Source organism: Gambusia affinis, linkage group LG03, assembly GCF_019740435.1.
Source record: "Gambusia affinis linkage group LG03, SWU_Gaff_1.0, whole genome shotgun sequence".
Classification (NCBI taxonomy): domain Eukaryota; kingdom Metazoa; phylum Chordata; class Actinopteri; order Cyprinodontiformes; family Poeciliidae; genus Gambusia; species Gambusia affinis.
In genome coordinates, this window is record NC_057870.1 from 22494880 (window position 1) to 22518195 (window position 23316).

General features: G+C 39.0%; 2 protein-coding genes across 3 annotated transcripts; both read left to right on the top strand.

Annotated features, from left to right (window-relative positions):
• Nucleotides 1–2395: 2395 nt before the first annotated feature.
• Nucleotides 2396–5632, top strand: tal2 (T-cell acute lymphocytic leukemia 2). Its single transcript, XM_044112503.1, has 2 exons — nt 2396–2545; nt 4239–5632. Exon 2 carries the CDS (start codon nt 4243–4245, stop codon nt 4579–4581), a length of 339 nt encoding a protein of 112 aa, XP_043968438.1. The 5' UTR covers nt 2396–2545; nt 4239–4242; the 3' UTR covers nt 4582–5632.
• A 5413-nt stretch (nt 5633–11045) lies between these two features.
• On the top strand, nt 11046–22395 carry LOC122828695 (UDP-glucuronosyltransferase 2A2-like). 2 transcript variants are annotated; one of them, XM_044112495.1, is made up of 8 exons: nt 11046–11133; nt 11421–12144; nt 16405–17053; nt 17143–17291; nt 17420–17551; nt 17729–17816; nt 18408–18627; nt 19653–22395. In XM_044112495.1, the coding sequence occupies exons 2-8, from the start codon at nt 11434–11436 to the stop codon at nt 19933–19935; spliced, it is 2232 nt and encodes a 743-aa protein (XP_043968430.1). In that variant the 5' UTR covers nt 11046–11133; nt 11421–11433; the 3' UTR covers nt 19936–22395. The 2 variants fall into 2 exon arrangements, with proteins under 2 accessions (XP_043968430.1, XP_043968429.1); XM_044112494.1 differs by lacking the exons at nt 16405–17053; nt 17143–17291; nt 17420–17551; ... (1 more) ...; nt 18408–18627; nt 19653–22395 and adding exons at nt 12244–12392; nt 12521–12652; nt 13325–13412; nt 13722–13941; nt 14309–14897 and having other exon boundaries at nt 11421–12151.
• Nucleotides 22396–23316: the final 921 nt, after the last annotated feature.

Below are 23316 nucleotides of genomic sequence, written 5' to 3' on the forward strand. Positions count from 1 at the left end.
GTTAAAAGGTCTACTCAAATCCTGAGTAACTGATCAAATTATAAATCATTTAATGTTTAAAAGTTACTTCGTCAGAAGGAACAAAGCAAAAAGTTAAGTGGAAATTTTGGTATTTTAAGGACCAAAATGACAATAATTTGTATAATTATCAAAAAAATACATTTAAAAAAATCTGGCAAATTTTTCCAAATCAGTTTCTTTTAATAAAAAAAACCCTTTAATAAAATCTGCCGGTGTGTTTTTGTCTGGTGAATTTCTGATTAAAACATGTTTGTTTTTCATCCAGTGTGTAGAAAATCCAGAAATGTTACTCAAGAGAAGCAATAGTTCATAATGATTACTCAAAAGTTAAAAGTACAGCGTAGTAAAAATAATTTTTTTTCATAGTTACTGAGGTAAATGTAACTATTTACTAACTTTGATTATAGAAGGTTAATAAATAGTTCGTAGAAGTTAATTTATCTATAAGTACTTTATAAATAACTAATAACTTTTTATTATATTAATTAAGGGAGAGAAGGAGACTGGCTGCGTTCACATTGCAGGTCTTAATGGTCACGTCCCTTTTCTTTTTGTCGTGGTCGTTAAAACTTCAAACTTCTAAATATAAGTGACTTGAACGTGATCTCCAGCGCGAAGGACCTAAGAATGCCTCGCATGCGCAGTAGAGGGCGCAATAACGTCACACATAAAGAGTGCTATAAAAAATTAGAAGTGCTCAGTGTTCGGCTCAGTATGGATGCCAACGGTGGAGCATAGCTTGCGATTTTGAAGTTGTTGTCCGACAGGAGCCAACACTTCAACAACTTAATCCTCATTCTGGTCCGCCATGGTTGTTTTTCTTCTTCCCGCTTGTGAGTATCAGGACGCAGAATAGTGAAGTAACCTGAACAATGACGTCCTGGTCACGTTTGAATCGGGACGTATCGGATATCCACGCAGCCTGAGTGGCATTAAAGAATCCGATCTGTGTTGTTCAGACTGTCATGACCTGTATTAATATGACCTTAACACAGGTCTCATCAAGGGAAAAATAAAGCAGATTTGCTTGGCAACCAAAGAGTATCTGCTTCTGTTGAGTAGCAGCAGCAGATTAAGGTTTTGCCACTGTGCCTCATAATTTATGAAAAGTACAAAAAAATAAAATAAAATAGAGTGGAGTGAAAACTTTGGATAAAGCATTAAAGCTCAAGCCAACAGTTTGGCAGAATTTCAGATATTTAAAACAAAAATTAATAATTATGGACTGATATGAAACGCTTGTATTGTGAGTTTTTAGCTCCACCACCACATTGTGTTGTTCCGTCACATTTCAAAAATCCCCCTGAACACATTGAAGATTGTGGATGAAACCTGACAAAATGTGAAAAAGATTAAGCCAATGTCGCAGGGTTTCCTTGTGCAAAATGTTCCAAATGAAAATGTAAATAATCAAGATGGCGTCCCTTTAAAGGGTTCTGGTCGGGGCATTGCATCACCAACCTGAACCACCTGACTCAGAGTGAGTCTGCAGACCTGAGTGGAGGAGGACGGCGGCCTGCAGGTGCAATCTCTCGGACGTGCAGCAGTACCCATGAATGGGCGATTCAGAGCAAATGGCCCCCATCGGGGCCCGTTCTCCAGGCCCTTGCCTAATCCCGCCGCCTAATCGGATTATGTAAATTCCTACTCCACACACACGGTTTTCTGGAAGGCTACGTCTTTGAAACAACACTTGAAGGGTGTAAAAAGAAACAGTGACAATTGGTTAAACTGGACTTGTTATTTTATCTGAACGGGGGCTGAAGGGAAAATAAAGAAGTGCGGAGTGGCGGCTGAGATGGGAGTCAGACTCTGGCCTCCATGTTTCCTCTAATTTATGCGTGGCCCCTTGGAATCGCTCAACAAGATTACCGTAGTTATAACAAAACACATATTGTTCGACTGTCAATCTGCATGTGGTGTTTTTACCTTTTGTGGGCCAATCAGGCTGAGTTAAAGGCAGAGCTGCAGGTTTTTCTCCTGGTGGGGCGTCCACACCTAATGTCAGAGGAGCAGAAAGGAATCAGTGTCCAGAATAGTAAGAGAACGATCCGAACGTCTCAGTTTCACCTCAATAGGAGTTTATGCCCTTCAGTGGGAACATTCAGGGATTAAATGACTCAAACAATCACCTAAAAGGTGGCCTACTTTCAGTCATTTTAAAAGTTGAACACAAAAACCTGATAAAATCATTTAAAAACCATCTAAAGTCACGACCTCCGCGGAGCAACATCCATAATTCACATCAATTTATTCACAATAACAATAAAGGAGTTGGAGGTGGGGACTGAGCAGCGACCACAATGAAGCGCCACCACGACACACGTCACACAATGGTGGCCCGGCTATAAAAGGTGGGATGGAGGCGCGCCGCGTCTCAACCCGGCTCCTCTTCCTCCCTCTCACTCCACCGGACCCAGTGAGGATGAGGAGGCTCTGCTGAGCGCAGCCTCAACCAACGACTCCCAGACCTGCAGACGAAAGCCCTGCCTTCTGAGATTTCTGCACATTTCTACACAAACAGGTCAGATATTTAATATTTTTCATGTTTGCTTTGGTTTTAGATGTCATTTATAAGAAATAGTGGGAGAAAATTATATTTTTCTTTTTTGAAAATTCACCTTTTTCTGCAAGAAAACCTGCTGAAAATGAAAAATGAAACAATTTCACTTAATATTTCCCATTAAATGATCATGAATAAATTAAAAAAACATATTCTTCAAAAGCTTACACAGATCAGGGCTGAATATTGAACAAAGATGCTATTTTCAAAGATAAAAATATAAAATATGCATTTTTTAAAATTGAATTCATATTTATAGCCATGACTGAATTTAAAATTTCTCTATATTATTAGATTCATTTGATTACTTACATCAAATTGTCTTGTAAAGTGCATTTGTTCAGACTTATATAGTCACATAATTTAAATTAACTTGTATATTAAACTGAATTGAAATGACATTGAATGTATTTATATAAATTTAGAGAAAATTTTAACTAAAGGTTCTTTAAATAAAAACTGGACTCATGATACAGAAACACAATAAATTATCATCAACCTTTAATTAACCAGGATTTAAAAAACTCCTTGAGATTAAAAATCTATTTTCACAAGAGAGTCGTGACAGCAGATCAAATACAAGAAGTCACTTACAAATAAACACCGTCACTCAACAACAAAACTGTCTTTAGAATCAAAAACTCTGGTCGTAAATCAGATATAAAGCAATGAGACACACATTGTTTCTGCAACGTTTCCTAAAATGGCTTTAAAAGAATAAAATAATCCTTCAACTGAAATTTGTTCTTAATATGATTCAATGCTGCAAAATCTAATTTGTACCAACAGAAACCAAACTTATAAACAGAAAACAGTCACATTCCAGTCTGATACTAAATTTAACTGAAGACACTGTAAAACTGTATTTTTAGTCTAATTTCTACAAATAACTTGAAATAAGACTAAATTAACTCACAAGAAACTTTTCAATTAGTTACAGTGGCTTGTTTTAAGTAAATTGTTACTTAATATTGATAAAAAATGACTATTTGATTATTTCAATCGTAACAATACATTTTCCCATGTTATAAGCGAAATAATCTACCAGTTAAACTGGAACGTTTTATAATTATTAAGCAGTTATTTATTTAAAACAAGCTCATATATCTTACTGAAAAGTTACTTGTAAGTTAGTTTTGTCTTATTTCAAGTTAGTTAAGATATTTGTACAAGGAACTAGACCAAATACAACTCTGGAAAAAAGTAAGAGACCACTTAAAATGATCCGTTTCTCTGGTTTTACGTTTTTTTTAGGTGTATGTTTGAGAAAAATGAACATAGTTCTTTTATTCTATGAACTCCTGACATGTCTCAAAAATTTTGTAATTATTTGCAGAAAATGAGAAATGATCAGATGCAGTGTTTTAAGATCTCAAATAATGCAAAGAAAACAAGTGTATATTAATTTAGAAACAACAACACTGATGTTTTAACTCAGGAAGAGTTCAGAAACCGATATTTGGTGGAATAACCAGGAGGTTTTCAGTGGGATTCAGTGCAATGGGCTCTTCATTTATTCCAGAGCTGTACATTTAGTAAGATTAAAATTATCTTTACAAAAAGCATAAATATTGAATCAATCCCCACTGTAATCTAAAACAGATGAATAATAAACGGTGTTAAGAAGCTTCATTCAATCCGGTTTACCTTCCAGCATCATGACCAGGAAGGTGTTCACCAACACCAGGGAGCGCTGGCGCCAGCACAACGTCAACACGGCCTTCGCTGAGCTCCGTAAGCTCATCCCCACCCATCCTCCGGAGAAGAAGCTGAGCAAGAACGAGATCCTGCGCCTGGCCATGCGCTACATCAACTTCCTGGTGCAGCTGCTGGAGAGCCAGAGCGGCCAGCCGGCCGGCCACTCCTCCACCGCCCTGCTCAGCTTCCTGAGGGGCAACATGGAGCGGCTGCACTCGCCTCCCCGCACCTGGACCGCCACCAGCGACACCGAGGCGCCGTCGCCCGGATCCAGGAGTGACAGCTCCGAGGCCTGGTAGACGAGAAGAACATGGAGGACTTTTCAAACGGTTTTTTTAACGGGGGAATAAAAACTCGTGTTGTGGGAGACGAGAAGCGTCCCTCCTGCAACGCTGATTATTTATAAAATATAATTTCCAGGAGATATTTATACGTTTTCTGCATGGAAGTGTCCCACGTTCCCTTCGTGTCTCCATGTTTGCATCCCTTGTTGCTGGAACTGATTTAGTTTTGCAAGAATTCCTTGTTTTCCAATGAGGAAAATGGAGGATTATGGATTTTCTTATTCTGACTTAGATTAAATGAGCAACAGATGAAGGTTCAGACACGTCTCCAGACTGCAAACGAGCACTTTGTGTTTTTTTTCCTTTAAAATGCCACAACTCAATCAACAACAGAGTACTAGGGCCATGCTAAGAAAATAAATTACAAGAATAAAGTCAAAGTAATACAGGAATAAAGTCACAATAATGAGAATAGTTGATATTTTGAGAATAAAGTCAAAATATTGAGAATAAATTTTAAATAATATAAGAATAAAGTCGTAGTATTACCAGAATAAAGTCACAATATGACTTTATTCTTGTCCAACTTTGTTTGAGACTTTTTTATTCTCACTATTTTGACGTTTTTCTCATATTACTTTGATTATTCTCGTACAATTTTACTCTCATAATATTATGACTTTATTCTCAGAATTTTTTTTTCATCATTTCTAACTCTTAATATCTAATTTGACCTTTTTTCATTTATCAAGTTTCTGAGGCTTCAGTGAAACCAGATTTGCTGTTTTTCTTCCTCTTTCTCAAAGTTCTGATGTTTGGATGAAACTGACAATCTGCTTCCAGTCATTGCTCACAAATATCAGATTTCTTTTTTTAATTAAGTTTTTTTTTTTTTTGTAAATACGCATGTGATATGATGGCCAAAGATACTGAACTGATTGTCAACTGTGAGGAGTGTGTAAATGATCAATCTTATATGTCTTTGCTAATTTATTTTTGCTTTACTTGTGGACACATAGTATCTTATTTATTTTAACTATTTATTCAATAAAGGATTTGTTAACTATTTGGGTGTTTTTCTTTATGCATTTTGTGAAATATTTACACAGAAACACTGTAACTGACTGAAGTACTGACCCAGTTTTTATTACATTCAACACTTTAAGATTATACATTTCCAGATATTTTCTTACATTTCTAAATAACATTCTAGGTATTTGAGTCCAAAGTTTTCACCTCAAAGGTCAATTAAAAAAAAGGTTAAATTATCTAAAAGTGCCACAATTTTGAAACAAAACAATAAAAATGGCTTCTGATGTTTAGCTCTGAGTCGTTTCACTGCTCTTGCTGCAATCTGAAATACACACTCCTAATCTAAATATACATTTTTATTTTTTGTAAAGCCTGGCAGTTATTATTATTATTATATGAATTAATATTAAACATTCATCCTACTGCAATAAAGTTGTAGAAAATGTATATTTTTCCTTATTAGTTTGTTTTCCGTAACTATCCAGAAATAAAGAAACTATGAAGGTAATTTTCAGAATTTTCAAAAAGCAAAACCACTTGAATTTCAGGATGACAGCCATTTTTCAAGATGGCCACCAATTTGAACGCTGATATTGTCACACTGTGGTGACTGAAGCAAAGAAGAAAAGCTGCTGCTTTGTGTCATCAAAGCTCAGAGGTTTGTTCCTCTGCAGCCATGTGGACACAAGGCTGACCTTTGCCCTTTGTCCGCTGACCAGAGGCCTGACAGAGGAACGGCTCGATGTGCCCGCTTAACTTGTAACCCCTGAGGTCAGAGGTCGCTCTGAAGTCAAACGCTGTCCAGTTGGTTGTTTTGCGGACAGCATTGCTGGAGGGATGACATCATAAACGCTGAAAGCAAAAGAAGAAATTCCTGGAAGAAAAACAGAAACAAAAGTAATTTAAACAGGATGATGGAAATGCAGAGATAAAGCAATAAACCTAAAATAAGACAATACGGATGGATGGATACTGACTGGTTGGATGGATGGATGGATGGATGGATGATGGAAGGATACCGACTGGTTGGTTGGTTGGATGGATGGATGGATATTGACTGGTTGGATGGATGGATGGATGGATACTGACTGGTTGGATGGATGGATGGATGGATACTGACTGGTTGGATGGATGGATGGATGGATGGATGGATGGATGGATACTGACTGGTTGGTTGGATGGATGGATGGATGGATGGATGGATGGATGGATGGATGATGGAAGGATACCGACTGGTTGGTTGGTTGGTTGGTTGGATGGATGGATGGATATTGACTGGTTGGATGGATATTGACTGGTTGGATGGATACTGACTGGATGGATGGATGAATATTGATTGGATGGATGAATATTGATTGGATGAATGAATATTTGATGGATGGATACTGACTGGTTGGTTGGATGAATATTGACTGGATGGATGGATATTTAATCCACATTACATTAGCTAAATTTCCAGGCTTTTCCAGGCTGCCTTTACAGAAAAGTGAAAAATGTCCATCATGAAAACCTGAGAGTGAACAACTGCTACCACAGACATCTGTGATTTTCTGAGTTCCTGTCTTGTTTACGGCTGAGCTGACGGCAGCAGTCGGCTCATTTCAGCCGCCTGGCAAACATTTAGTTGCTTAACCATCTATTGTGGCCGATCCTCAGACCAAACATGGCGGCTAACTGAGCTGAAGGGTAAACACTGATCTGACTCCAGACGCTTCAACCGGGGGAGTTAAACTCTGACTAAGGGAAGCCGAGTGCAGCTGGACTCAACGACTGGAGAGAAATGACAGCTGACCCTTTGTAACACTGCAAAAACACAAAATATTACCAAGTATTTATGGTAAAATAAGTAAAAATATCTAAGTGCACTTGAAATCAGACAAAACTAAATTACAAGTAACTTTTCAGGAATATGTGCCAGTTTCAAGCCAACAATTCCTTAATATTGATAAATAAAGTACTGTTAGTGTTGGTACATTATTTTAGTTTAAACATGGTAAAAATGTTTGGTTCAAAGTTAAATAATTTGCCAGTGGAACTAGGCATTTTTCATCAATACTAAGGAATAATTTACCCAAAACAAGCTCTTATTTATAGCTTCCAAGTTATTTCCAAGTAAGTTTTATCTTATTTCTAATGAACTAAGATATTTTCACTATAAACTAGACAAAAATACATGGTAGGATTTTGTGTTTTTGTAGTGATAAGCTTTGCTGTTTCTTTGAAAACTGGAATATTAGGTAAAAATGCTGTCATCGTAACACTTTATTTACAGATTCCTCCCAATCATGTTTGAACATTACAGTTTTTCTGCAGCGTTAGGAAAAACCTAACGTGGAAAAAAAACATAACAACAAATCTGCATGCCTCTCACTCCCTCCGCATCTTCCTGATTGACTATTCCTTCGTGAGCATGCGGGTAATCGTCTATTGAGAGCACATTTCCTTATCAGCGTCTGGCACGCTGTCTGAATCCGTTATCACAATGGAGCAGATCGGAGCAGGCAGCCCCACGCTCTCCCGGCTCCATAAAGAGAGCGTTTCTGGAGCTGGGCGCCAGCCGATAGGCCCTGAGCTCTTTATCCCCTTAAAGCCAATTCACCCTTTGCATGTTTAAATATCTCAGCTCAACCCCTGCCCTTCCTCTCCCATCTCAGCACTCGAGCGGCCCTCCTCCTATTCCTCCTCCCAATCTCAGCGGGTCCGAGGCTGAGCTGCGGCTGTAATCGACCTGCGACGTGGGAGCGGAAGATGCAGGTGCAAGGGCTGCGTGTCCGCTGCCAGAGGAGGGGAGTCCTCCATTGTTGGGCTGGACAGCACCCTCTCTCCTCTGGAGCACCCTGAGAAGGAAGCAGGGGGCGCACAGAGACAATCACGTACCCTAATCTGATTATGCAAATGTCTACTTCAAAAGGCAACACTCTGTAACCCTCAGCAAGTGGTGCAAAGGAGGCAGAGGAAGCAGCAGGAATGTGAGCAAATGCACGGTAAATTCCTATGAAAATGAAATTAAAATAAATCAGAAATCAAGGATTTTTTTTCTGTTTCCATCTCAGGTTGCTGTGTCCCACCAGGGGGAGGTGTAGGAATGAGAACGGAAGACATTCGCCGTGTGAATGGATGCTGACTCGCTCAACAGGGATTGAATCCAGTATTCAAATAGTCATTGTTTTTCCAGCCGCCCCTGAATCCAGCGTCAAAAGGGAATCTACAATGTTAATGAGGGGGACGAAGTGCACAGCTTTAGGGGGTTTTCACACCTGATGGATTCAGTTCGATTGGGGACCAAAGTTGGAACATTTTCTGACATTTTCAGCTGCGGCAGTTCTGTTTCACCCCAAAACCTGTTCCCCTCCTCGCCTGTGGGGGCGCTGCACCAAGAACCACTAAAGGAAACAACACAAAAACCTCCACAAAAAGACATGACTTCCTTGAAAAAATAAAAAAAAATAAAAAAATGGGATAGCGTCAGATTTTAGTGACAGTAGGATTTACATTTTATCTTTGGTAAAAGACAACGAGCCATTTCTCCCACTAGAACAAGACATTCATGAGTTTGTTTTTGTTGTATTTACCCAGAATACCCTGCGCTATAGTTTGCTTCCTGCTTTTGGAGCGGGTTCCAGTCTGCTTGATCTTCACAGCTGCAATCAAATGATGTTTTCACACCTGATTGTTTGGTAGACTCGGTTTGATTGGGGACCAAAAAAAGAAAATAACATGTAGCAAAATGTGGTGATTCAAAGTAATGCGTTTGGGGAGCTGAATGTAAATGTACATTACATTTGATAGAAATTGATAGAAAGGATATAAGTTTTATTTATTTAATTATTATTATTATTATATCTTTTGGAGGGGGGGAATATCTATGTATCATCCCGATCCTCACTCCGTTCCAGTAGATGGCGGTAACGCACATCAATCAGTAAGTTGCTTGCCAACCGCCATAAAAAAGAAGAACACCACAGCTGGTTTATCTACAAATAAACACATCCTGGGTGAGCTTCTTATCTTGCGTCATTCGGTACAAAGAGGAGAAAGTCAGAGTTCATGTGGTTTATAAGTTCGATTGGGTTCATGTGGACACATTGCTATGAACAATAGCAATGTGTCATTTTTTAAGTATATATATTTAAAATGATGAAATTTAATACAAATGAAAGAAAAAAAGCATTTCCTTAAGTATTAATTCTAAGATTTGATCTGAACTGTCTTGATAACTCCTGTGTCCTCATGAAAGCTTTCCAAGAGCGACAGTAAAGAACAGCTTCACATTACAACCACCGGTGTGTTTCCTTCGTCATTATTTCATCTTTTTCTGTAATTCTCTTCTCTGCTGGTGAGTCTTGGGTTTCCGCCTCCTCTTTGGCTCTAATCTGAAACAGTCAAACTGAGTAAATACTTCTGACTGGAGGGCAGGTCCGAGGATGAAAACATTATTCACTGAACACCCTGAAACACTTCAAACTCCATCAAAAGGGATTAGACCAATATTCAAATGTGTTATTGTTTCTTTGGACCCAGGTTCATTCAGTAAAGTAATCTGCATGGGTCATGAAGAGGACAAAGGGTCCACATTTGAGGATTTCTAAGACTTTAGGTGCTGAAACAATCAGAAGTGACATTTCCCTAGAAACACTGATTCCCAAAAACTCTACTCCTCCTGAATATTCACAAACCACATAACTCTCCACCGACTCTCTAAACAAAATCACGATAAGCTGATACAAATAACTTGGGTTCCTTGTTCAGGTCCGACTCTGCCAATCAAAGAGGTTCAACTATCTTGGTTTCTTGATCACAAATGAGCCAAAAAGTTAAGTTCTCATTTCACTGTGTAGGTTTCAAGTCTAACATATTCTTCAGATATGGATCGTGGCCAGAAGAATGAGCTCTCAGTCAATGAATAAAAGTATTTTCTCTATGGTGGCTGGACTCAACCTTAGCGATGAGATTAAGAACTTGTTGTCTTAGTAAAGATATAAGCAGAGCTACTGCTTTTCATATTCTTCTGTTTTGTCTGCTTTTGTTTTAAATGTATTTAGTTTGTGTATAACCTGTTTATTCTTTTATTACACTACATTCAATAAAGTCAAACTCGTCATCCAAAGAGGGAGCTGAGGAAGTTCAAGCATTCGCTTTGAGAACCATAAAGTAATAAAGGCAAATGATCATAAAGAAAAAAAAATAAAAAATCAACCGCTAAAAGATAATTTACTGTTGATAGTGGAAGCGAAGGCGTAAAATTTGACAATCTTTCTTGGTCAATTTCAGAAAATAGTTTCTTTTTAACATTTTTTTATAACCTCATAAAATATTCAGTCCTGTTGTAGCCAGAAAGATTTGTGCTTGAGCTTATTGTATTTCACCCTCCTGGACCTCAGAGGGATCAGGGACATACAGATAAGGACTGAGCTGGGTTCAGAGGTCAATTTTTGTCAACAGTCTAACTGAAGACTTACAACGCTGCTCATCTAATCCAGGCTGAAGATTCCCACAGCTCCGCGACACTTTTCATTGGCAACACCGATATAAAAGGTAGAGACTCTTCATCTAGTTAGAACAAACACTGAGCGCTGGTAGGTTTGGTTTCCACTGACCTTCACTGGACGATGATTTTCCAATATTATTCAAAGTTAAACATTTCAAACACTCACCTACTCATTATGCTATGTATTAGCCTTTCTCATTGTATTAGCAGTTCTCATTGGGTCGGCCTATTATCTTGCTTAATTTGTACAACGAGCAGAAAGTCAAAGTTAATTTAGTTAATCAGTATCTTTAAAGTAAAGCTGTTAAAATAACCACAGCTGGTGTATCTACAGACACACAGACACCATGGAGCTGCGTCTCTCTGTCTGCGTCCTGCTGCTGCTTTGTGCAACAGAAAACTCAAATGGAGGGAAGATTCTGGTGTGGTACAGTGATGCCAGCCACTGGATCAACATGAAGCCGGTACTGGAAACACTGGTGGACAGAGGACACCAGGTGACGGTCCTGGTCCCGAGCACATCGCTGTTTATGAACAGCAGCGAACCGTCTCGCTTCCAGTACGAACCTTTTGACGTCGACGTCTCATTTGAAGATTTAAAAAAGATTTTAGAAGATGTTATTCACTTCTCTATGTATGAAATGGATTTCATGAACCCCTTTGAGATTTACACACATCTTTTAAATTTAATAAAGAAAAACATGAAGTTTTCTCTTAAATTCCTGGATGGCGTGGTGAAATCAGAACCCATCATGAAGAAGCTGAAGGAGGGAAACTACGACCTGCTATTTGCTGACGCAATCTACACCGGAAGTGACCTGACTGCCGATATTTTAGGCATCCCTCTGGTTCTTTCTTTGCGTTTCTCCATTGCTCATAATGCTGAGAGGATGTGTGGTCAACTACCTGCTCCTCCTTCCTTCGTCCCGGCTGCTATGAGCAAACTCACAGACAAGATGGATTTCTCAGAGAGATTGTTCAACGTCCTCTTCTACGCTCTGCATGACTTCATAATAGACCAGTTCATGTTGAAAGATATTGACAAACATTATTCTGAGGTCAGAGGTAAGAAACTCATTTGTAATTCCAAACTATTTGTTTTAAAAAAATGTCAAAACTTAAAAAATCTTTGCTTTTTGTTCTGTCCGCTGTAACAGGAACACCCACCAGTGCCTGTGAGTTGATGGGTAAAGCAGATATCTGGCTGCTGAGAACCTACTGGGATTTTGATTTTCCTCGTCCACTCCTCCCCAACTTTAAATTTGTTGGAGGGATCCACTGCAAACCAGCTAAACCTTTACCAAAGGTGGGATTGTAATCCACCAATTCAAAAGTTGCTTAAAGGCCTGAACTAAACAAATAACCAGCCAACAGAATACAGAATTTAAAACCAACCAACTGGCTCAATGACTGAAAAAATTACCTTTTTTGCAGGAAATGGAAAAGTTTGTCCAGAGCTCTGGAGATGCTGGGATTGTTGTCTTCTCTTTAGGATCGATGGTCAAGAACGTATCCACGGAAAAGGCGAACATGATCGCCTCAGCGCTCGCTCAGTTTCCACAAAAGGTCAAGAAAATCCATGTGACAATCAAACTCTGCTCAGGGTCAGGGGAGGTAACACAAAGTGTCAAGGGGATAAAAAAAGATTTAAAAGGTTTCTTACAAGAAACCTGGCGACAGGAGTTACAACTCAAACCAATAAACAATCAAAACCAAACAAAGATTTGGTAATCTGAGTAAAATATACCTGCTGAAAATAAAACATTCAATATTTCTAAACTACCACAAAACAAACCAAACAAAACAGAGGAGAAGCACCCCCCAACCTGCAACTAATGCTGGTTTCAAATTGCAGAAATGTCTGATAACCCAACAGGTTGTTAGATTATCAGATTGAATAATCTGATTGAACCATTTAGCATAATGGTTCAAAGTCTAAGTGATCTTAAAAAAGCAATGATGGAAGTAACAAAAGGTTTCCTGTACAGTCAGTCCAAAACCACCAAGTGAATAAAGAGCATTTTAAATGTGCAGCTGATCCATTAAGCTTTCACAGGAGGTGCAGGGCAAATGTTCCCAAAGGTCTGGGAGTGTTGCCATGATTCATTCTGTATTTATTATTAAATAAACTTTTAAATATGTAGAATATCCCAAAAATCAAGATTTGGATGACTTATACATACTTTGTTTTAAAATCATGATATATGAAATCATAAAACTAGTTTTGACCATTTTTAGGTGCTGTGGAGATACAGTGGCCAGAAACCCCAGACTCTGGGTTCAAACACCAGAATATACGACTGGATCCCACAGAACGACCTGCTGGGTGGGTAAATAACAGCATCCATCACATTTTAGCATCATTTATGTTAAAATAAACAATGATAAATGAAATATGCAGAAATGCCCCATTGCAACAACATTTGTTAACATTACTAACCTTTTTCTAAATTCCTTTTTTCTAAAAATTCATTATTTTGATGCATAGCAGTATGTCAGAATTAAATGTAAATATGTGTAGTTATGCATTTAAAAAAACAACTTTGTGTGACCCTAACCAGCTTAGTTGGATTTCATCCAATTTAATTTACATGAAAATTAACTGATAATGTTTTATAACGTTGTTTTCCATCAGGTCATCCTAAAACCAAGGCTTTCATCACTCATGGTGGAGCAAACGGGATCTATGAGGCCATCTACCACGGCGTTCCCATGGTGGGAATCCCCATGTTTGCTGACCAGCCAGACAACATGGTGCACATGGAGGCCAAAGGAGCTGCAGTTACTGTTAAATTTAACTTTATGACAAATGAGAGCCTCAGAGATGCCCTGAACATGGTCATCAACAACAAATCGTAAGTAGTTTTCTTTCCTTCTGAGACATTTATCATATTTATGGTACCAAAACATACATTATTTATTCTTGATGACCAAATGTAAGAATTGCCATGGAGTTATGTTGTAAACAGATGTATCCTATGCAGCAGGGGTCTGTGGACCATTTGTGACCTTTGAAATGATTTTGTGCGGTCCACATTAATAATTTAGCAACAATAAAATTATGGCCTTCTAGATCTTTTTTTTTTATTTCCATTTTGGGACAAGATGCTCATTGACTTGAGATCTTTGAAAAACAATACAAAGAAAAATTTTGGAAAGAAAAACCTAAGGTAAATAATAAAGTACACAGCTAAGTTATTTATTTTCCTCATCCATCCACAGATACAAAGAAAACGTGATGCGACTGTCCAGAATCCACCATGACAGACCCATTAGTCCTCGGGACGAGGCCGTCTTCTGGATCGAGTTCACCATGAGGAACAAAGGAGCCAAACACCTGAGGGTCCAGGCCCACGAACTCACCTGGTACCAGTACCACAGCCTGGACGTCCTAGCCTTCCTCCTTATTATAGATCTGCTCCTCATCTTCATTCTCTTCAAGAGCTGCAGCTTCTGTTTCAAGAGATGCTGCAGCAGAAAACAGCCAAAGAGAAAAGCTGAGTAACAGACTGAAGTGAGATCTACGGTTCAGGTGCTTTTCTAACATAATAAAGTATTTTGAGGTGTTCATGGAATTGCAGTTTTAAAATTTACACATATTAAACACTGAAACATCAGGATCGAGGACAAATAAAAATAAGTATTCTCATTAATTCTTTTGTGTGATTCTCAGTACAGGATTTCTCAAATTTTGACCAACTCCAGTATGATACTGCCACCACCGTGTTTCACTGTGATGCCACTGTAATGACAAACTAGAATGCCTCTTGGGAACAAACAGGTTTAGATTTTGGGTGTTTTCACATCTGACAGTCCAGTAGACTTAGTTTGATTGGGGACCAAAACTGCAACATTTGTTAAATTTTCAGCTGGTGCAGTTCACTTTCACACTGCACTGTGTCAAACAAACCAAACATTTAAATAAAACCTGATCCCCACCTTCGCCTGTGGTGGCGCTGCACCAAGAAATACTAAAGGAAATGACATGAGAACCTCAGAAGAAGACTGAGAGCACCACTTCCTTCTTTGTGAAAGGTAAACAAATGTGAAATGATGTCAAACTTTAGTAAATATAGGATTTTGCTTTTATTGTTGATAAAAGACCACAAGCCATTTCTCCCTCTACTGATTTAGTGTGGTTGTATCTACCCAGAATGCCTTGCGTTGTAGTCTACTTCCTGCTCTAGGAGCAGTCTCTGGTCCACTTCTGTCCACATATGCATTGGATCAGAGACTTTCTTGGCAAATGAACTAGAGTTTAATTAAAGCAGATTAAACAGGTGTGAATGTTGTGACTCCAGCCATGAAGGACTGACTATAGGAGGTCGGTGAGAGAGGTTTTAATCCCGCAGTGCTCTGCATTAACACAATTTCAGTTTCAACAGAAGAGTTTCACCGCATGAATGTGACAGCAGGTTAATAAAACCTACATCCTAAAACACACTCGGCCTCTTTTTTCCCCCATTTGGTCGTGAGAATGGCGTTGAGGAGACGAGCGCGAAACTGAAACTATTATCACTTTTGAAGTTTCAAATGTGATAATTCAACTTAACAAAAACAGCCATATTTAAAGCTTATGATATCAATAATCAGTATTTGAAGCTATCATGAGAAAATCTAAAAGATTCTTAATTGATAAATAATCAAAATAGTACAATCAGTACAAAGAAACCTTTGACACATAATAACTGGCATTCTGACAAAACTTGTGCATTAAAACTGTGATAGTTGTAAAAAAACATTCAAACTACATAAGTTACTGGACGCCACCTGCATGGAAACAGAGTGCATTACAACTAGATCTATAAGACCCAACAAGCACATTTTTGGGCCACTTGCTTTTCCAGTTGAAAGATGAAATCTGTGGTTTTCATGTGCATTGCATCAAAGTACTACTTAAAAAGATTCAAGTCTCAAAGAGAAACAAGGCAGACAAATAAGATTTACTCTAGCTTTCACCACACCTTAAGATTTGGCAATCATCCAAAGCTGACGTAATGCAGGGATTCAACTTTCTCCTCCCTAAACGTCAGCAAAGGACACACCTCTTCCTCGAATCTGAGGTGTGTCTACAGTTACCTTTGAAGCTGTTACTTTTTCTCTTACTAACAGCTCTCTAGGGCTCAGCCTGTTATCTTGCGTTATTCAGTATAAAGAGCAGTGAGTCAGAGTTTGTTTAGTTAATCAGTATCTTTAAGGTAAAGCTCATAAAACTCAACAGCTGGATTATCTACAGACACACAGCCACCATGGAGCTGCGTCTCTCTGTCTGCGTCCTGCTGCTGCTTTGTGTAACAAGAAACTCAAATGGAGGGAAGATTTTGGTGTGGTACACTGAAGCCAGCCACTGGATCAACATGAAACTGGTACTGGAAACACTGGTGGACAGAGGACACCAGGTGACGGTCCTGATCCCGAGTGCGTCGATGTTCATGAACAGCAGCGAACCGTCTCGCTTCCAGTACGAACCTTTTGACGTCGACGTCTCAGTAAAAGATTTAGAAAAGCTTTTTGAAGATGTTATTCAATTCTCCTTGTACGAGATGGATTTCATGACCCCCTACGAGATTTCTGTAAAATTTTTTGATTTAATGAAGAATAACATAAATGTTTCTTTAAAGTTTTTGGATGGCGTTGTGAAATCAGAACCCATCATGAAGAAGCTGAAGGAGGGAAACTACGACGTGCTATTTGCTGATCCGATCTACCCTGGCTATGACCTGACTGCAGATATTCTGGGCATCCCTCTGGTTCTTTCTTTGCGTTTCTCCATTGCTCATAATCTTGAGAGGATGTGTGGTCAACTACCTGCTCCTCCTTCCTTCGTCCCGGCTGCTATGAGCAAACTCACAGACAAGATGGATTTCTCAGAGAGACTCTCCAATGTCCTTTTCTACACTTCGCAGGATATTTTAATAAGACAGTTCATGTGGAAATTGATTGACGAATATTACTCTGAAATCAAAGGTAAGCAATCAAATGTCAAAGTTAGTATTCTAAGTTTCCAAAATTAACATGAAAACTTTCAAATCTTTTGCTTTTTGTTACTGTATCAGGAACACCCACCAGTGCCTGCGAGCTCGTGGGAAAGGCGGATATCTGGCTGCTGAGAACCTACTGGGATTTTGATTTTCCTCGTCCACTCCTCCCCAACTTTAAATTTGTTGGAGGGATCCACTGCAAACCAGCTAAACCTTTACCAGAGGTGGGATTGTAATCCACCAATTCAAAAGTTGCTTAAAGGCCTGAACTAAACAAATAACCAGCCAACAGAATACAGAATTTAAAACCAACCAACTGGCTCAATGACTGAAAAAATTACTTTTTTTGCAGGAAATGGAAAAGTTTGTCCAGAGCTCTGGAGATGCTGGAATTGTTGTCTTCTCTTTAGGATCGATGGTCAAGAACGTATCCACGGAAAAGGCGAACATGATTGCCTCAGCGCTCGCTCATCTTCCACAAAAGGTCAAGAAAATCCAGAAAAAAGATTGTGTTTAAAGCCTGGTAGAGTTTATTTAACCAATTTTCCACCATGTGTGCTACCCCAAACAATAAGTTTTATTAGACTCACTCATTCTGTTTTAAAAACATGAACAACACATCAAACCACACGACTGAAAAACTAGTTTTGACCACTTTTAGGTGCTGTGGAGATACAGTGGCCAGAAACCCCAGACTCTGGGTTCAAACACCAGAATATACGACTGGATCCCACAGAACGACCTGCTGGGTGGGTAAATAACAGCATCCATCACATTTTAGCATCATTAGAGTTAAAATAAAATCCATGCTAAATGAGATATACAGATACATATATACATTGTGACTCTGCTGACTTTACTCTTGTTCAAATTGTTCAACTGAGAATTTGGTCTTAGCTTCTAATGCAGGGGTGTCAAACTCCAGTCCTCCAGTCGCTGTCCCACAGTTTTTAGGTGTCCCACAGATATAAAATTTTGGAATGAAATGGCTTCATTACCTCCTCCTCGTGTAAATCAGTTCTCCAGAGCCTTGCTAATGACCTAATTGTTCTATTCAGGTGATGTGCAGCAGAGGCACATCTAAATGTTTCCGGGCAGTGGCCCTCCAGAACTGGAGTTTGACACCTGAGTTCTAATGATACCCAAATATATATCCATATAGCTTCGATGGATAAGACTCATTACTTTGATGCATGTGTGTAGCTAACAAGAAATGTAAATAAATGTAGATAAGCAGTTATTTATAACTGCTTATCTAGCCTAGCTAGCACATAGTTTGATGTGATCCACCATAATTTTCATGAAAAATACTTATGTTTGATTATCTTGGTTTCTATCAGGTCATCCTAAAACCAAGGCTTTCATCACTCATGGTGGAACAAATGGGATCTATGAGGCCATCTACCACGGCGTTCCCATGGTGGGAATCCCCATGTTTGGTGACCAGCCAGACAACATGGTGCACATGGAGGCCAAAGGAGCTGCAGTTAGTGTTAAATTTAACTTTATGACAAATGAGAGCCTCAGAGATGCCGTAAACATGGTCATCAACAACAAATCGTAAGTAGTTTTCTTTTCTTATGTGCCAGTTACAAATTTTATATTTATATTATCAGTGTATCAAATCAAACATACATCAACACACAACAGTCAAAGGAAGTATATCATCAATCAAGACAAACTATTGGGCGCAAACTGCATGTTGCGTCCAATAGTTACCATCTCAAAACATTTGAGAGGTGGTGACGCCTTTTGATTGTTTATTTCCATGAATTTAACAAAGAATCAATTGTGAAATCATCAGTAAGAGTTGCAGTATTCTCATAACACTTACAGATTAGAGGTTTAAATAGTATTCCTTTCCTCAATTATTCCTTTTATTTCTGTAAACTGTTTGATGTTGACGTACTTGATGTTCCATTCATAAATGTTTCACAAATGTTGTTGAACATTCATAAGTAATTTTCATGAAAATTAAGGTGGATCAAGTCAAACTACATGCTAGCTAGGCTTATACAAATTATTTTAAATAACTGCTTAACTACATTTATTTACATGTGGGGCTTACCGGCATATTCATGATGCTTCAGTTGCCTCATCATTTACAATGGCAAAACAAAAAAACAGCTCATGAATATCCATAACCTGAATAACCTAAATAGTCATGGTCATACTTTCCTGTTTTGTAAATTCATTTTGCTTGGCCCAGACAAGTCACCGTAGCTTTAGGTACTGAAAATCTATCCATTTCCTCATTGGCCCTGTGAAGTTTGCTGAATATCTGCAGTCAATTTTTCTGGTTTATTTTGGGTCCACACTTTGAAAAGCCCCACCCAAAAGCTATTTACAAGTTTTATAAAACTCATCAATTATTCCGTCAATGGATGAGTATGAGTGGGCAAATGCAAAAATGGCCATGGAGTTATGATGGAAAGCAGTTAAATGCATCACAATAGGGTTCTGGACAAGAAGTTCTCTTACATGAGATCTTTGAAAAACGATAGATAAAAATTTTGGAAAGAAAAACCTAAAGTAAACCATAAAGTACACAGCTGAGTTATTTATTTTTTCTCATCCATCAACAGATACAAAGAAAACGTGATGCGACTGTCCAGAATCCACCATGACAGACCCATGAGTCCTCGGGACGAGGCCGTCTTCTGGATTGAGTTCACCATGAGGAACAAAGGAGCCAAACACCTGAGGGTCCAGGCCCACGAACTCACCTGGTACCAGTACCACAGCCTGGACGTCCTAGCCTTCCTCCTTATTATAGATCTGCTCCTCATCTTCATCCTCTTCAAGAGCTGCAGCTTCTGTTTCAAGAGATGCTGCAGCAGAAAACAGACAAAGAGAAAAGCTGAGTAACAGACTGAAGTGAGATCTACTGTTCAGGTGCTTTTCACACAGAATGAGAATCTATTTTGTGGTTTTAAAATTTGCACATTTAAACAATAGCAAAAAAAAAAAATTAGGACTGAAAAGAAATTAGTGTTCTGTACTTTATTTTTAAAAAAGAAATTAGTGTTATTATTTTTTCAGTAGTTTTTGTATTAAGCTCCTTATTCCATTTCTCAAATTCTGAGCAACTTTCCAGGTCCTGCTGAAAAAATAACCAAACTATGACACTGCCACTACCATGCTTCAATGTGGCACCACTGTGAAAAATCTAGAATGCCTCTGACAGAAAATCCATCTATGGACTGGCTTCTCTTAGTCCATAAATCGGTTTTTTTCTTAACTGCGCTTAAAACCATGAACTACTTTCCCAATCACATTTTGTCGTACTAAATCATGTATTAAATGCAACTTTTCTTTATCAATGTATGTATACAATGGTATTACTATTATTTGTAAACTGAACTGTCGTTTTCAGTGTGCTTTGCTTTCGTTCTGTAGTGCAATGGTCTCTTTTTATCACCGCGGACCGGTCAAGGCTTGGCAATGTTACTGCGGCGCTGGAGACTGGTGGGGAGGTCACGTGACACAATTTTCAATTTTTATGCCCCGATTTTCCCCTTCTGACAATCTTAGAACCTTCCGAGTTCTAAGATTGTCGCTTGTGATAATCATATGATTATCTTGTCTGTGTAATGTGTTACGTGGGACCGCTCCCATCTAAAATCGCGCATATCAAACATTGTTTTGGCCCTTTTATCAAAGCATGTGGGGGTTTTCCCTGACTGGAAGCGAGAGCACACCCTGCTGAATGCGATAGGTAGCCAATCAGAAAGTGTTTTGACGTAAGAACGGAGGGAAATCCCGAACAGCTGACATGGCGCAACCGAGAGTCCGGTTTAGTGAACAATGCAGCAAATAGAGCGGCTGCTCCCGCAGTCTTTTATCCAACGTTTTGTTTTGTTTTGGGGGGGAGTTACGTCTTTTATAGCTTAATATGAGTCCACAAACTATCACTATTGCTTCTACATTGCCGGACATCTTTGTTACTCAGGTATGGTATGTTGGGGGGTTTTACGGGATTTTCTTCAGGAATTGGGAGTGGAATCGGTTCGTGTGTGGTGTGTTGCTCCTGCTGTGTCGTGTGTGATCACAGAGGCCGACAATCCTTAAATCGTGCTGCGTGAACCAGACCTAAAGCTCAGAAGCTCTACTCCTCTCATGTCGTCTCGACCGCTAAAGCTCTCTGACTCTGGTCGCTATGGTAACATTTACATATTCCTTCAAAGTAAAACGAACATTTTACTTTCGTGAAAATTTTAACTCATGATAACAACTAATGGGAGCCCTGAGCTTGTTTCTCTGCAACCAGACGGTTCCATCTGAGAGCGATGAGAGACAATGACACCCGAAGTGTTGCTTATGCACAAGGTGTCTGGTCTCTACCTTGAGAAGCAGTTTGAAGCTTCATTGCCTCATTAACGAGCCGATCACCATATCATGCAGATTGGGCTTGGAATGTGGAAATCACCTGCCAGGATAAATCCATTCTCCTGTCTCTTTCCTGGGCCTTTTTCCCTTCGCAAAGAAACTTTCCAAAGACATATGATCTGTTTCTTACTGATTTTGGTGCTTGTGGGCTCAATGTTGGCGAGCAAGACGTAACCGAGAGAATCCGGTTAAAGGATTTTCAAAATAAAAGATCCCCCAGACTTAAATAATACATAAAACGGAAATATTTAATTATTTCTTGTGCGGCTCAGTGCCAATTGGTCCGCGGCCCGGGCGTTGGGGACTATTGCAGTAGTGTACAATAATACAAAGCTTCAACAAAGCAGTTAAAAAGGCTACATTTATTGACATTTCAGACACTTCTATTAATAATCAGATTCAAAATTTTTATGCTTATTTCCATTGCTTTTCTAGCTCAGAAAAATGTATCACATTATTCATAATCAGTCATAAAAATATTGTGTAAACTCACAGTGAATCTCCAACCTCCCATTCATCAGCAAAGTTATTGAAAAAGTTGTGTGTAAACAGTTAAATAGCTTCCTAACGATAACCAACCGCTTTGACTCCTTCCAATCTGGTTTCCGGTCTCACCACAGCACAGAAACTGCCCTCGTAAAAGTGTTCAATGACATCCATATAAATACGGACTGTGGGAGAACCACAGTGCTGGTTCTGTTGGACCTCAGTGCAGCTTTTGACACTGTTGACCATGACATATTACTGAATCGACTGGAGAGTTGGGTCGGACTCTCTTGTCCAGTGCTTAACTGGTTTGAACTGTACATAAAGAACAGGGATTTCTTTGTTTCAATTGGAAACTTCACATCAAAGAGGTCAAAGGTCACATGTGGGGTACCCCAAGGTTCAATCCTAGGACTACTCTTATTCAATATCTATATGCTCCCACTAGCTCAGGTTATAACAGGAAATAATATTAGCTACCATAACTATGCAGATGATACACAGCTCTACATTACGATGTCACCAGGAGACTCAGAACCCATCCAATCACTGAACAGATGCTTAGAACAGATAAATGTGTGGATGTGCCAAAACTTCCTCCAGCTGAACAAAAACAAAACTGAAGTTATTATTTTTGGACCTAAAGAGGAACAATCTAGTCAGTGCACAGCTTCAGTTATTACAACTAAAAACCAGTGATCAGGCCAGAAATCTGGGAGTAGTGATGGACTCTGACCTGAACATTCAGAGCCATGTAAAGACAGTCACAAAGACGGCCTTCTATCACCTGAAGAACATTTCCAGGATTAAAGGACTAATGTCTCAGCCAGATCTAGAGAAACTCATCCATGCGTTTATCTTCAGTCGTATTGATTATTGTAACGGCGTCTTCACAGGTCTGTCCAACAAATCAATCAAACAGCTGCAGCTGATCCAGAATGCTGCTGCTCGTGTTCTCACTAAAACCAGGAAGATAGAGCACATAACACCAGTTTTAAAGTCTCTCCACTGGCTCCCTGTAGCTCAAAGAATAGACTTTAAAATACTGTTAGTTTATAAATCACTGAATGGTTTAGCACCACAATACATTAAAGATTTGCTGCTGTTGTATCAACCTTCCAGACCTCTCAGGTCTTCTGGTTCTGGTCTGCTCTGCATCCCCAGAACCAGAACCAAACGAGGAGAAGCGGCATTTAGCATCTATGCACCAAAAATCTGGAACAAACTTCCAGAAAACTGTAAAACAGCTGAAACACTGACTTCCTTTAAATCTCAACTAAAAACCCACTTGTTTAGAGTTGTATTCGAAACGTAATCAATTGCAAATTTATTGACGGAATCTGACTATGTTGTGTTTTTATTGTTGATTCTATG

Bases quoted from the DNA above. Each gene is read 5' to 3' on its own strand.
- tal2 (XM_044112503.1), top strand. From the start codon at position 4,243: ATGACCAGGAAGGTGTTCACCAACACCAGGGAGCGCTGGCGCCAGCAC.
- LOC122828695 (XM_044112495.1), top strand. From the start codon at position 11,434: ATGGAGCTGCGTCTCTCTGTCTGCGTCCTGCTGCTGCTTTGTGCAACA. The intron at 17,054-17,142 runs GTAAGCAATCAA...TTACTGTATCAG, and splicing joins ATATTACTCTGAAATCAAAG to GAACACCCACCAGTGCCTGC. The intron at 17,817-18,407 runs GTGGGTAAATAA...GGTTTCTATCAG, and splicing joins CCCACAGAACGACCTGCTGG to GTCATCCTAAAACCAAGGCT.